Source organism: Micromys minutus, assembly GCF_963924665.1.
Source record: "Micromys minutus genome assembly, chromosome: 30".
Classification (NCBI taxonomy): Eukaryota; Metazoa; Chordata; class Mammalia; order Rodentia; family Muridae; genus Micromys; species Micromys minutus.
This window is the reverse complement of record NC_137965.1, coordinates 8,026,537-8,039,535: the sequence shown is the minus strand read 5'-3', so window position 1 is coordinate 8,039,535 and position 12,999 is coordinate 8,026,537. Positions and strand designations below refer to the sequence as shown.

The 12,999-nt window shown below is 40.9% G+C and overlaps 1 protein-coding gene across 5 annotated transcripts in view; it reads right to left on the bottom strand.

Moving 5' to 3' along the window:
- The window catches only part of UTRN (utrophin), a gene marked incomplete at its 3' end in the record, with an annotated part of 456,405 nt that overhangs the window by 267,941 nt on the left and 175,465 nt on the right, over positions 1-12,999 (bottom strand). For all 5 annotated transcript variants that reach the window (XM_080941517.1, XM_080941518.1, XM_080941516.1 and 2 more), the window contains 7 exons: positions 12,737-12,892; positions 10,331-10,501; positions 7,343-7,522; positions 5,448-5,576; positions 4,993-5,163; positions 2,761-2,919; positions 1,888-2,025 (listed from right to left, as the gene is read on the bottom strand). In XM_080941517.1, coding sequence (XP_080797643.1) covers positions 1,888-2,025; positions 2,761-2,919; positions 4,993-5,163; positions 5,448-5,576; positions 7,343-7,522; positions 10,331-10,501; positions 12,737-12,892 — 1,104 coding nt within the window. The remainder of the gene's footprint in view (positions 1-1,887; positions 2,026-2,760; positions 2,920-4,992; positions 5,164-5,447; positions 5,577-7,342; positions 7,523-10,330; positions 10,502-12,736; positions 12,893-12,999) is intronic.

The window sequence follows — 12,999 nt, the reverse complement described above, 5'->3', positions numbered from 1 at the left end:
CGCTGCCTTCCAGAATCTGGTTAACTTGTCTTCTCTTCAGCTGGGCATTCCTAGAGAGCCAGGTGTAAGGCAAGCTTTCCTGACTTTATCAAAGGGACTCATTACAATTATCTCTAATAATTATCATATTGTCTTAATACTATATGTTTATATCTTCTTCTGAAGGCATTTCTAGGTATGCCCTCATATGTTTAAGAAAGGAAATTCTACATGTTCTAGCAAATATAGAAGAGTGTTGAAGTAATTAACACCTCAAGTGGGGAGCCACTTCTAAATAAATATTTTATTAAAACTAAATGTGTGTGTGTGTGTGTGTGCGCGCGCGCACGGGGGCAACTTGGCAGGGGTGAGGTCTCAATATCAGACCCGCCCATTCCTTCCATCCCTAAGGATGATGTAATCCAAGGAATATATGTGCACATGGAGAACTTCAGAACATCCCCCACTGCTCTCTGGCTAACCAGCCTGCTCTGGAGAATCACCCATCTCTCCCTTCTAGGTGCTGGAATTATGGATGAGCTGCCAAATCCACCAGACATTTATGTGGGTGCTAAAAATCCAAACTGTACATGCCAAGAACAGTACCTGCTGAGTTATATTCCTAACACAAAGAATTCATATATATTTCAGAAGAGTAGCACTCCAGTCAAATGGGAAAAAGAACATTTAAAAGATATTTCACATTTTCAAAAAAGCAGGTTCTGTCCCTATGGTTGCTAACTCTGATTGCATTAGAGTTCACTACAGCACAGTAGCTCTATTATAATAAAACCTGGTGTCCCACAACTGAGGATTGTGTCAAGAAAATGGATGCTGGAATTATTCAGCCATGAAGAAAGAGAAAAATCACATGGTCAGCAGAAAAATGCAACTTAAGACATTATGAAAATTAAGCCAGTCTCAGAAAGAAACATACTGTGTGTTTTCTTTACTTTGTGGTTCCTAGACAATAACAACAAGAAAAATGTAAAATCATACTGACATCTGTGACAGGAAATTAGATGTGAAACCTTTAGGGAAACAAACAGAGATGATGGGAGGAACAAGGGGTGAGAAAGGGAAGGACAGGGAATTATGGGAGAAAATATTTTTGGCATACAATGTATACATGCATGAATCTTTCATTATATGTAAGTACACTGGAGCTGTCTTCAGACACACCAAAAGAGAGCATCAAATCCCATTACAGATGGTTGTGAGCCTCCATGTGGTTGCTGGGATTTGAACTCAGGACCTCTGGAAGAGCAGTCAGTACTTAAAAAGGAAGCCATAAAAGAGAAGTTTTGAAGGCTGTAATAAGGATGCTGAAGTGTGACTCTCCACAATTGATGGCTTCTGATGAGGGCTGGCCACTGGGAGTAGACCATGCTTAAGTGAGTATAACACAAAAATGGATTGGGAGGTTTCCCTCAACATCTATCTTTCTTCCTTCCTTTCTTTTTCTTTCTTTCTTTCTTTCTTTCTTTCTTTCTTTCTTTCTTTCTTTCTTTCTTTCTGTCTGTCTGTCTGTCTGTCTGTCTATCTATCTATCTATCTATATCTCCTTTCTTGTCTTTTTCTTTCTTTTTATTTATTATTATTATTATTTTAATCAAGGAGGTCACAGTGTCAGGGAACAGACATGGGAGGACTGGGAAGTGAGTGTGATCAAGGTGCATGATGGGAAATTCCCAAATAGCCAATAGCATACGCAATGCATAGGGTTCGATTTCAACTCCAAACAAATTAATCAATTAATTAAACTTAAAAAGAGAGTGAGGGGGAAATAATATGATTTTCCTAACTGATTTGCTTGAATATTTCTTGTGTCTTGAAATATTACATCCCCAGCCTAGAAGGCACACCTGGGTCAGTGACCTCTGTGCTGCAGAGACCGCCCCATCCTACCTTAACTTTGTTGTAACGGGTATGCAGAAGCAACAGCTGCAAACGGATCTTCTCTTTCTTGCTGTCCTCCATAGGTTCATGTAACAAATGCTCCCCTCTTTGTAGAACTTCCTCAATCTGGGCTCGCTCCTCATCCATCTACACATTTAAAGTAAGAGGAATTACTAAAAACAAAAGATGCACAGACTCAAGACTCTCCATTGTTCGGTGTAAGAATTAGGCTGAGACAGACAGGGCAGCGCGGGTCAAGCCACTTCGGACTGAATGACGAAACCGCTCAGGATTTTCCTCAAATACTTCATGTTTGAAAATAAAATATCCCAAAGCTAGTTTATCAAACCTTAGCTAATGATTACAGCCGGTCAGAAAATAGGGGTTAAAGATCATGATGATGATGGTGGTGAATATGACGATGATGATGGAGATGCTGCTGCTTCTTCTCCTCCTCCTTCCTCTTCTTCCTCTTCTCCTTCTTCTTCTTCTCATTCTCCTTCTTCTTCCTCTTCTCCTTCTCCTCCTTCTCCTTTTTCTCCTTCTCCTTCTTCTTCTTCTTGTGTGTGTGTGTGCATGTGTGTGTGTCTGTGTGTGTGTCTGTGTGTGTTTGAGAGACATGTTTTCTTGTAGCCCAGGGTAGCCTCATACGTGCTATATATCTAAAGAAGATCATGAACTTCCACTCCTCCTGCATCTGCCTTCCAAATTCGAGGATTAGATGAGTGTTGTATGTGAACTTCAAGCATTGCAGGAGTCACCTGGCAGCGTTGACAATGACTCTCATAAGTCACATCTGGATTTCTTGAGTTCCGTGTGGTGGGTCAGGCAAGTAAATCCACAGAAGAAAAAAAAAATGAGGGTAGGGTTTGCACCACCCACCTTTTCATCATTACTGGGGTCCAAGTGCTTTTCCACGACTTTCAACATGTCTTCTATGTCGTTTTCCAAGCTTTCCAAGTCAGAGAACGTCCCAGCAGCTTCAACAGTTCCTGCAGGGTTCAAGCCTTGGTAGAATGAAGGGTCCTGGCCAATCAGCATCTAGGGAAGAAAAAGAGGTTTCTGAGGGTACAGTATTGATTTGCTTTTCCAAAATCATTTATCTGAAATGGCTTTAATGTCATCATTCATCACAGAGAAGTGGCTTTTGGCAATCTGAACTTATTTGAACTGTTCATTTCTCAACCTGGAGCCAGGGATGTGAAGTGCATTCTGTTGACTGTGGCTGCTTGGAGCACAGTAGGGTATATGCCAAGGTGAACACCCTATACAGCCATGATCTAAACCATCCCTGCCACAGCCATGAAAGGAACAATGGGCAGTCCTTACCCAATGCAAGGAGACCCTAGACAATGGCTTCCATGCATGCCAACCAAGAATTCCCCTTGAGTTTTTTGATACTGAAACCTCAAAGAGATTATATTTCCAAATGCCACTTTTTTGCATCTATACAGAAAAACGTCACTTTGGGGAAAATGAAATAAGAATAGCAATTTTCCTAAAAATAAATGAAGAAAGGTAACATCCAGCATCTGCCACCGATAAGGAAAGCAGCATTCTCACATCCTGACCCGCAGACTTTCTACTGATCTGTGCTGAGTTTGGAACAGACCCGTACAGCCTCTGCAACAACTCAATGGGTTCTAAAATCTGCTACCAGCAGAATCGTAAGAGATGAGCCAGAAGATACTAAAAGATGATTTTAACAAAGACAATATTCCCAAGTGCCCAATATTCATAAAATTAACCTAGCAAATTATAACAGACCATAGACCGTTACCATTAAAATCCATTTCAAGGAAGTATGTACAAAATGCTATAATCTTTTTATATATTTTAGTATCATGCATCAGTGAGTAACAACAGGTAAGCATCAGAGTGGTTTGCAAAGGTCATTTGGGGGGCAGTGCTAATTTTCTCTATTATTTCTCTCACCCCACTCTTCTACTTAGTTTTTAATGTCAAAAATATAATTCCCATGAATCTATTAAAAAGAATAAAATGGATTAAGTCACCCAACAGGGAGACAAGGCAAAGATTAAAGAAGACAAATGCTAAAGGGAGGTCTAGCCGTATTGTTTTAAGTCATAAATAATTATATTCCTGGGCAGAGAAAGAAGATTTGGCCCATTAGACCAGATATTTGAAATTAGAGCAAAGTTAGATAAAACCTACTTCCTGCACACATATAATACAAATTGTCTTTTCTCTTTGTTATTGCAATAGATAACTGTCAAGAGGTTAACTAATTCTTTAGAGTGCCGTCAGGTGTGCACAGCTAAGATTATACAGAACGCTAAGCATCCTGTGAGTCCTCAGCATCCTGTGAGTGCTCAGTATCCTGTGAGTCCTCAGCATCCTGTGAGTGCTCAGCATCCTGTGAGTCCTGAGCATGGACACCTGAGTTCCCCAGTTCTCCCTCTAAACTGTGAAAATGCATTTCCTCCACCTCGCACTACTGAAGCTCTGTCTGTGCTAGGCCCTGAGAACTCTACAGTCAAGTGTTTCTCTCTCACTCCTCCTTTAAAATAGAGAATGAAAGAGAAAAATGGGAAAGATACACAGGAAATTGAAAAAGTCATAACGTAGTAGCACAGACATCTTTTTGTAATGATAGCTGTTACTTATGACCCTTGTTTTGAGAAACCTTTTCTGAGTTAGTAAATACAGAAAGTTTCTCTGTGAACTATAACCTGTAAATTTATAATATATATATAAATATTATAACATATATATTATATGACTTATAACATTCACATCTGTCAACATATAAACACATACACAACACATGTATTTTCTACAAACACATACATTAGAAAGGATGAGTTTAAGATCAGGGACTGATAATCATGCCTCAAGTAGGAAATGACTTAAATATTTCTGTTCTACCCATATCCGGACAGTCCAATGACACTGAAGCCTGTCCTGAGTGAGTTATTTACTAGACAATATTTTCTTATATTACCAATCACACAGAAGTAACAGCAGTTGCTTTGCCAAACAGTTATTAAATTCATTTAAAAATGAATAGGCCTGAACAAAATTATCTACCATTTATACACATACCTGTGGGGAGAAATGCTATTGTATTAAAAAATAAATGCAAGGACTCACTTGGGCGCTTTTTATGTGCTGGGACACTTTTTCAAAGTTCCTGCTCAGCTCAGCTAATTTCGGTTCCACGAGTTCCCTGCTGGAGCTTCCACGAGCATTCACCAAGACGATGGCTTGTTCCCGAACATTCTCAACCTGGAGGCTGGCTTCATCCAGTTCAGACAGTAAACGCTGATAGGAGGGATGGGGGATTATTCCAGACACACGTGATGCTTACCATGATTTAAAGGTATTTAAAATAAATATCTGGGATTGCTAGGCAGACATTTTGGCACCGTCAACCACACCAAGTGGTGGACATAGAAAACCATCCACGGGCAATCGTGGTTTCTCCCGCCACGATAAATGTTGAAAAGCAAAGTGCTTGAGAACACCAGGCACACCACTGACAACACACAGCACGAGGGGACAGACCACAGCCAATTATCCCGTGGGACTCGTGAGGCTGACGCTACCTTCACAACTTCTTCCTGTTTCCTTGCGGGTTTCTTCTCGATCTCATCCAACAGAGCCTCAGCTTGATAGAGCCAGGTGCTGATGTGAGCGACGTGTCCGTCAAACATCTCCAGCTGATTCTGATGGTTCTGCGAGGGGATAAAACAGCGTTGACACGCTTAAAGGAAAGATCAAGATGGCAATCTGAGAAGAGATTGCAAAGGCCATCAAAGAGCAACTGCAAGTCGCTCCATCATGTCAACAAAGAACAGCTACGTCTGCTACATACTTTCACTTGGTTTGTTTTGGGTTTGGGGGCTTCTGGGGGGCAGAGAATGCTACTTTACAGTTCTGGAGATTGAATATAAGGTGTCATACACTGCACAACTGAATAGAAGCCCAGGCCCTTTTTGACTTTTTATTTTGAGACAAGGTCTCACTAAGTGGCTTTAGGCAATCCTTGAATTTACTATGTAGCCCAAGAAGACCTTTCCAGTTGTGATCCTCCTGCCTCAGTTATCCAAGTGGCATGGATTACAAGCCCATGCTACCAGGTGCGACTTTTGGGAGGGGAGATAGGGTGCTGAATTTTTGGGGTTTTGTTGTTTTTGGCTTTGGTGAGTATTTTGTTGTTGTTGTTGTTGTTGTTGATGGTGGTGGTGGTTTTGTTTGTTTGGGGGCATTTTTGTTTTTGTTTTTTTGAGACATAGCCTTGCTATGTAAATTGACCTTTACCGCTAGCGACTCTGGTTTTGGTCTCTCAAACGCTAGGATTACAGGTGTGTATCACCATGGCCAGCTTCAGCTATGCTTTTCTCTGTACATTAGAATGTGGTATCATATTATAGGATTTACATGAAGTTACATGGGTAATGGGTCATGAGCTAAAATATAAACCTTGGATCAATCAAGACCTAAGCACATGAGCTTCTCTGCCCTAAATATCCTAAAGGATTTGAAAAAAAAAAATGCCTAAACAGGTCGTTTATTCTTTTATCTTTGTCTATCCATCACTAGGGAATTAACTAAGTTAAAGTCCTATCAGGTGTGCTGGAACAAAGTAATAATTTATAAATTATAACTCTCACTTCAGAGATTGGAGCTGCCATATGTTTACCATGGGCAGAAGTGGGCCAGGAAGCACTATGAAAATGGAACGGTTATAATTATAAAAGAATAACGGGATGTCTAACATATTGCTATATCATACACATTTTCAGCCATTTAATCATCATAGAACTCATACAAAGTAGAAATTATAATAACGCCTATTTTGTAGATGAGAAGAAGAAAGAATAGAGTACTTAAGTAATTCTACTGAGACAGTAGCCAAGAATTTTACAGGCACCACCATTTGAGATAATCCTTGTTATATGACTAGTGTATAACAAAGACACTGTGCAGACTGTGTATATAAATATACATTTACACATATATATGTGTGTGTATATACATTTACACATACATGTGTGTATATAAATATACATTTACTTATATGCGTGTATATAAATATACATTTACACATACGTGTGTATATAAATATACATTTACACATACATGTGTGTATATAAATATACATTTACACATACATGTGTGTATATAAATATACATTTACACATACATGTGTGTATATATAGCTAATATTATTACACTAAGTAAATACTCTACCATTAAAATAAAACTACATTTACTAAAATATTAAGTAACAAAGCCCCTCTGTTTAGCATGAATATTTTACTATCACAGGTATTGCAACTTCTTTCATTTGATACCTTTTCAATAGAAAAATTAAAACAATAAAACTAATGTACAAGCAAAACCAAACTGAGACACAGGAAACAGTTCTAATGAGGCCACACGCTTTTAAAGGAAGTACTTAGAGAAGACCCCACCACGGGTGTGTTTGCCAACATACCAGCAGGGTGTTGTGCCAGTCTTCGGTCCACGTGTGCACTCGGCTCCACCCAGCGTTGAGCACACAGAGGCTCTCTTCCAGCACAGACTCGCTGCCCAAGACCAAGTGCTGAAGGGCAGCACTGCTCTCTGTAATGGCATTTAAGTCAGCTTTTCTCTTTTCCAGATCCTTGAGAATGTTCTAGAAGGGGGGAAAAAAAAAACACCCACTTTCCTTTCAGAACACCATAAAACTGACCTAACCTTATTGTCTTGTTTTGGTTTTTGGCTTTTCTTCTCCCCCAATTACGAGTCAGTGATTTCCTAGATAACCTGCAACGCCTTAAGGGTTTATAAAACTCAACTTGCTGACACACCATGAACTCTCAAGACCATAATGAAAAATGAAATGATTGACTGAGTGACTATGAAAGGACATAAGAGATGAGAAATACAGCTGAAGTACATACAAGCAGAACCAGGAAAACAGAAGCTTTGGACATCAGCTTCATACCACACCATGGGAACACTCGTGGAAGGGAAATGGTCACGGGGCTCACACACAAATGAAGGATTGCCAGGAAAGTGCACATCCACAGAGATTTAAATCACCCTGAGCACAGCATTCCTCCTGTAAACCACTGCCCCTTTAAAAAAAAAAAAAAAAACTACAGATTTCTGTTTCTTGTGTATGTGAGTATGCATGTGCTAGGACCTGGGATTAATCTCCAGCCTCTGCAGAAACAAAAGCCAGAATAAATAAATTCTCATCTAAGAAATCTAGAGCTTCGCAGTAAATTTCTTTTACGAATTTGGGGACCATGTCTATAAAAGTACATAAGCTACGAAGGGAATCAGAAAGACGAGGACCCTCCAATGGGAATGAAAATAGCTAATGAAATGACATCACTCAGCAGTCTGGGAACTGGGGAGAGTGGAGGGTGTGGAAGACCAGAACTGAACAACAGAAAACAAAACTAAGGACATGTTAGCTACTGTGTTAGAACAGAGGAAAGAACTCGGAACTCAATGCTGGAACCCTCCGTTAGTTATTTGGGGAGAACTGCAGAGACTCTCTCTTAATCTAGAGAAAAAAATCTAAGGCCTAAAGCTTGAAGGGATGAAACTACACAAGACCATGAAGAATTCTAGAGCCTCAGAGTCAAGCTAGCCCTTCGGAAACTGAAGGCAGCAGTAACAAGAAACCGATTACTCAGTTCTTTAAAATCAACTTGTTCGTTCAAACAACAACAACAACAACAATAATAATAGACAGAAAGTAAACTACAATGGCAAAGAAAGAAAATTTAAAAACTTCACAACACTTTGTCAGAGCATTAATAAACCTGATAAAGAAACCAAACTTAGCAGACTGGTCTGGAGATTTTAAAAATGCTCAAAACGGGGGGGCTGGAGAGATGGCTCAGCGGTTAAGAGCACTGACTGCTCTTCCAGAGGTCCTGAGTTCAAATCCCAGCAACTACATGGTGGCTCATGACCATCTGTGATGAGATCTGATGCCCTCTTCTGTTGTCTGAGGACAGCTACGATGTACTCACATATAACAAATAAATAAATAAATCTTCTTCTTTAAAAAATGCTCAAAACTACAGGAAAAACGTCTTACAAAAGCAGGCTGCAGACGGCGTGTAAGCTACGGAAAAGGTTCTAACTGAACAGTCAGGGACAGTGCTTGCACACCACTGTCGAACGTATTCTCAAAAATCCGGGGAGGGATCAGTTCGTATGTGATACTTGCAGTGTCTGAACTAAAACACAGACTTGAAGCACACAGGAAGCTTCAAAATGGGTGCATCCTTTGGCATGAGAAAGTCCCAGCTACTAAACAATTACAAATGTATACTAAAAAAAAGAAAAAAGAAAAGAAAATCAGCCACAGTAATGTTTTTCATAGAACTTTACTTAATACCAAAAATGGAGGGAGGGTGGTAAACAGCCATGAGTGGAAAATTGGGCAATAAAAAAGGACTGAAACAGCAGGTTTGTCAAACACACACGAGAAACACAGGAAAAGTTGACTTGTGAGGCTCACTATCAGCTTTTGTACGACTTTATCGTGGGTTCTAAGCACAAACTGTCACTTTAGCAACTCAGAAGGCCAGGGAAAGTTTGTGACCTCTGTGAAACCACACAAGTTGTGGACTTAATGAGGAAAAAAGACAATAGGCTCAATCCCTGACAGCACTGGCTTGAAATCCTCACCATGAGCGTTCATGTAAAAAGCCAGGAACAGCAGCACAAGACCAGAATTCTAACACTGGAAAAGTAGAGATGGGAGTTTGCTGACAAGTCCAGCCAAATCAGTAATCACTGTGTTCAGAATGAGAATTTGTACCCGAGAAAGCAACTGAGGACATCTGACATCAACCACAGGCTTTTACACACACACACACACACACACACACACACACACACACACATACACTCACGCAGAATCTCCCACACACTCACAAATACAAATGTGTATACTCTCACTCATTCATACACACTCACAAACACACATGTGCACATTTACACTCACACTCACAAATATACATGTGAATGCATGCACCCACCTACACACATACTCACTCATACAGAATATCCCACACATTCACAAATACACGTGTGTACACTCACACTTGTTTATACATACTCACAAACACACATGCCCACATTTACACTCACACACAAGTACTGTTAAAACGCCTGGTTTTAGTGGAGCACAGCTGCACAGAGAAGCTCAGGAGGAAAGACAGCTTGCTGGAGATGGATGGCCAGCCTGTGACACACAAGGAATTCATGGCAGCACACGTTACGGAGAGAAACCTCTGAAAACGAACAAACCAATGAGTGCATTCAAATCCTTCTTCCCAGATCAGAGAAGAGGGAATGTACGGAGAGGAGCAGAGGTCACAATTAATACGAAATGGAGATAGTGGCCGGCCAGACTGTCCCAAGCAAATGCCACCGGCGTGACATGCGGCAGTCCAACCCAACCGCGACTCACTTTAGCCCAGGAGATTTCTGTGTCCAGGTCACCAATCACGCCTTCTGATGTGGATTTCTGCACTAGCTCTGCCTCTGTGGCAGAGAGCCATTCCGAGAGGACGGCGGCCTCCTTCTTCATCTTCCTGGACAGCTGTGAGGCCCTTTCCAAGTCCTGTTTCCCTTCTGTCACCTAAACAAGGGGACCAAGGACATGGCGACTAAGTCAAGGGTAAACAAGGGGACCAAAACACACGGAGTAAGCATGAACGAGGAGGTCAAGGACACGGTAAGAAAGACACAGCAGGGTTCCACTAAAATCCCTAACACCCCGTTACCAGCACCAGAACGCAGCCTTGAAAAGGCACACGCTTGAATTACATAATGCTTCTCCGACTCTGACATATGAGCATCAGCAAACCTAATGTTCATGGAAGTCTGTATATCAGGAAGAAACGAATACAGCTCAGTTTATAAGGATGCATACTTTTCCTCAACCTCATCAATGTGTGCTAAGGGCATCTGCAAGGGACTGAAGATGTAAGGCTCTTACCTGACTCTTCATCCCTTCCCTCTGAGTTCTACAACCATTCCTTCTTGGTAAACATTTTAAACACTCTGATCACACACACACACACACACACACACACACACACACACACCAACTTCCCTAAAGATCTACTCTCTACTTTGACGATAAGATCAAAGATACTTCCTAGAGTACAGTGCTATGCCTGACTTCTCACACATCCCGTTGCTAACTTCAGTAACAACCCCAGGGCAACAGATCCAACGGACATTTTTAAGTGAACACAATATTCAGAAAACCAATGAACTCACCCTTGAAATGCTACCCCTCCCAGATGTCCTTCCTGCTGTACCCTTATCACCTCTGGCTACCTTCTTACTTTACTTACTTTTGCTAATGCATAACACTTAGCGGCCTCATTTTAGGCCTCATTTTACCTCGCCATATCCTCTCCCTAGCCAATGTCGTAAGCCCTGAAAACTTGACCATTTATATGGAGATGACTCAGAAAATCCACCAGATCGGCCCAGACGTCTTCTCCAGACCTCAGTATAGTGGCTCTCAACCATCCTAACCCTTTAATACTGTGCTCAGGTGTGGTGACTCCCAACCATAAAATCTTTTTCATTGCTATTTCATACCTCTAATTTTGCTACTGCTATAAATAGTAATATAGATATCTGTGTTTTCCGATGTTCTTTCTGTGACGGGGACATTTAACCTTAAGGGGTTTTCGATACCACAAGTTGAAAACCGCTTTATGCCTGTGTAAGTGCCTGACTTCTCAAAAGGAGATTGTCGACACATCACAAACAAACATATGGTTTCTGCATGCCTCTCTATCCTTCCTACTATCACCCCGATGTTCCAATGATGGCACCATCGTCATCCATGGAAGCAACCCTAAAACATAATAAAGTTCATGCTTTATCTCTCTCTTTCCTCCACCACCAGACTAATGTAACACCAAACACATACCAGCCAAGCTACAGGTATAATGATAGTGCCAGACACCCATATTCCTCTGACCCCCTTACCCTTACGGCTGCACACACATGGTTCTTTCTGCCTCCTCCTGCCACAAGCTGGTCAATAACCCTCTTCTGATTTCACCATGGTGACTCCGACCTATCACTTAGATCTCTCTTTAAGCAGCACTTCCTTGGGAAGCTTTCCTATCCCAAGTCTAAGCCTAATATTCAATCAACATGGAAGAATTAAACAACTACCTAAGCTGGGCATCATGGCACACACCTTTAATCTCAGCACTGGGGAGGCAGAGGCAAGTGGGCCTCTTGAATTAGTGAGCAGCCTGGTCTACACAGCAAGTTCAAGGGCAGCCAAGCTACATAAAAGAAAGACCCTGTCACAGAATCAACAAAGAAAACACTATCTAAACCAGTTTTTCAGTATGGCCAGGTTTTGCCTTTCACGTTTTTTGGACTCTGAATTTCAGGGCAAACCCTCAAAGTCAGAGGACAATATTTGTATTGGGTCCTGTCAGGTAGGACCAGTCACAGAAAATGGCCTACCGACTCTTAACAGCCATTTATTAAAGTATACAACGAAGAATTTTGAGTCTTGCTAGACCAATAAGAATACCTACCATTAATCATTACTAGATCCTGACATGGTAACATACCTCAGTTACCTATCTAATTTAGACATCCAAAAGCAAAGAAGGTTTAGGCAGAAGCTTGTTGAGTTTCCTTAGAACACCTGCTAAGATGTCAATGGCCGTGGAAAATATAAATATTATTTTGTATTAACTATTCTAAAACATGTTTATACAACTACTAATGATTACACTATTGCTATTTGTAAAGATTAAATTTGATAAATATTGGGAGAGAGAGAGAGAGAGAGAGAGAGAGAGAGAGAGAGAGAGAGATGTCTCACCTGTGCACCCAGGTCATTGTAGAGGACTTTCAGAGAAGTGAGCTGTTCGTCCATCTCCTTTGGGTTGTCTGTCTGTTGCTTCTGGACAATGTGCCTCCCTGTTTTGATGACAGTCTCAACTTCAAGTTTGACCTCACTCAACGTTTTATACAGTTTCTTTAGAAGAGAGAAAATGTTTACATTGTTAACAGAAAATTTCCCCAACTGGCATTATTTCAGAAGACAGTTTCTATGGCTGGGCAGGTAATACCTCACCCAGGACA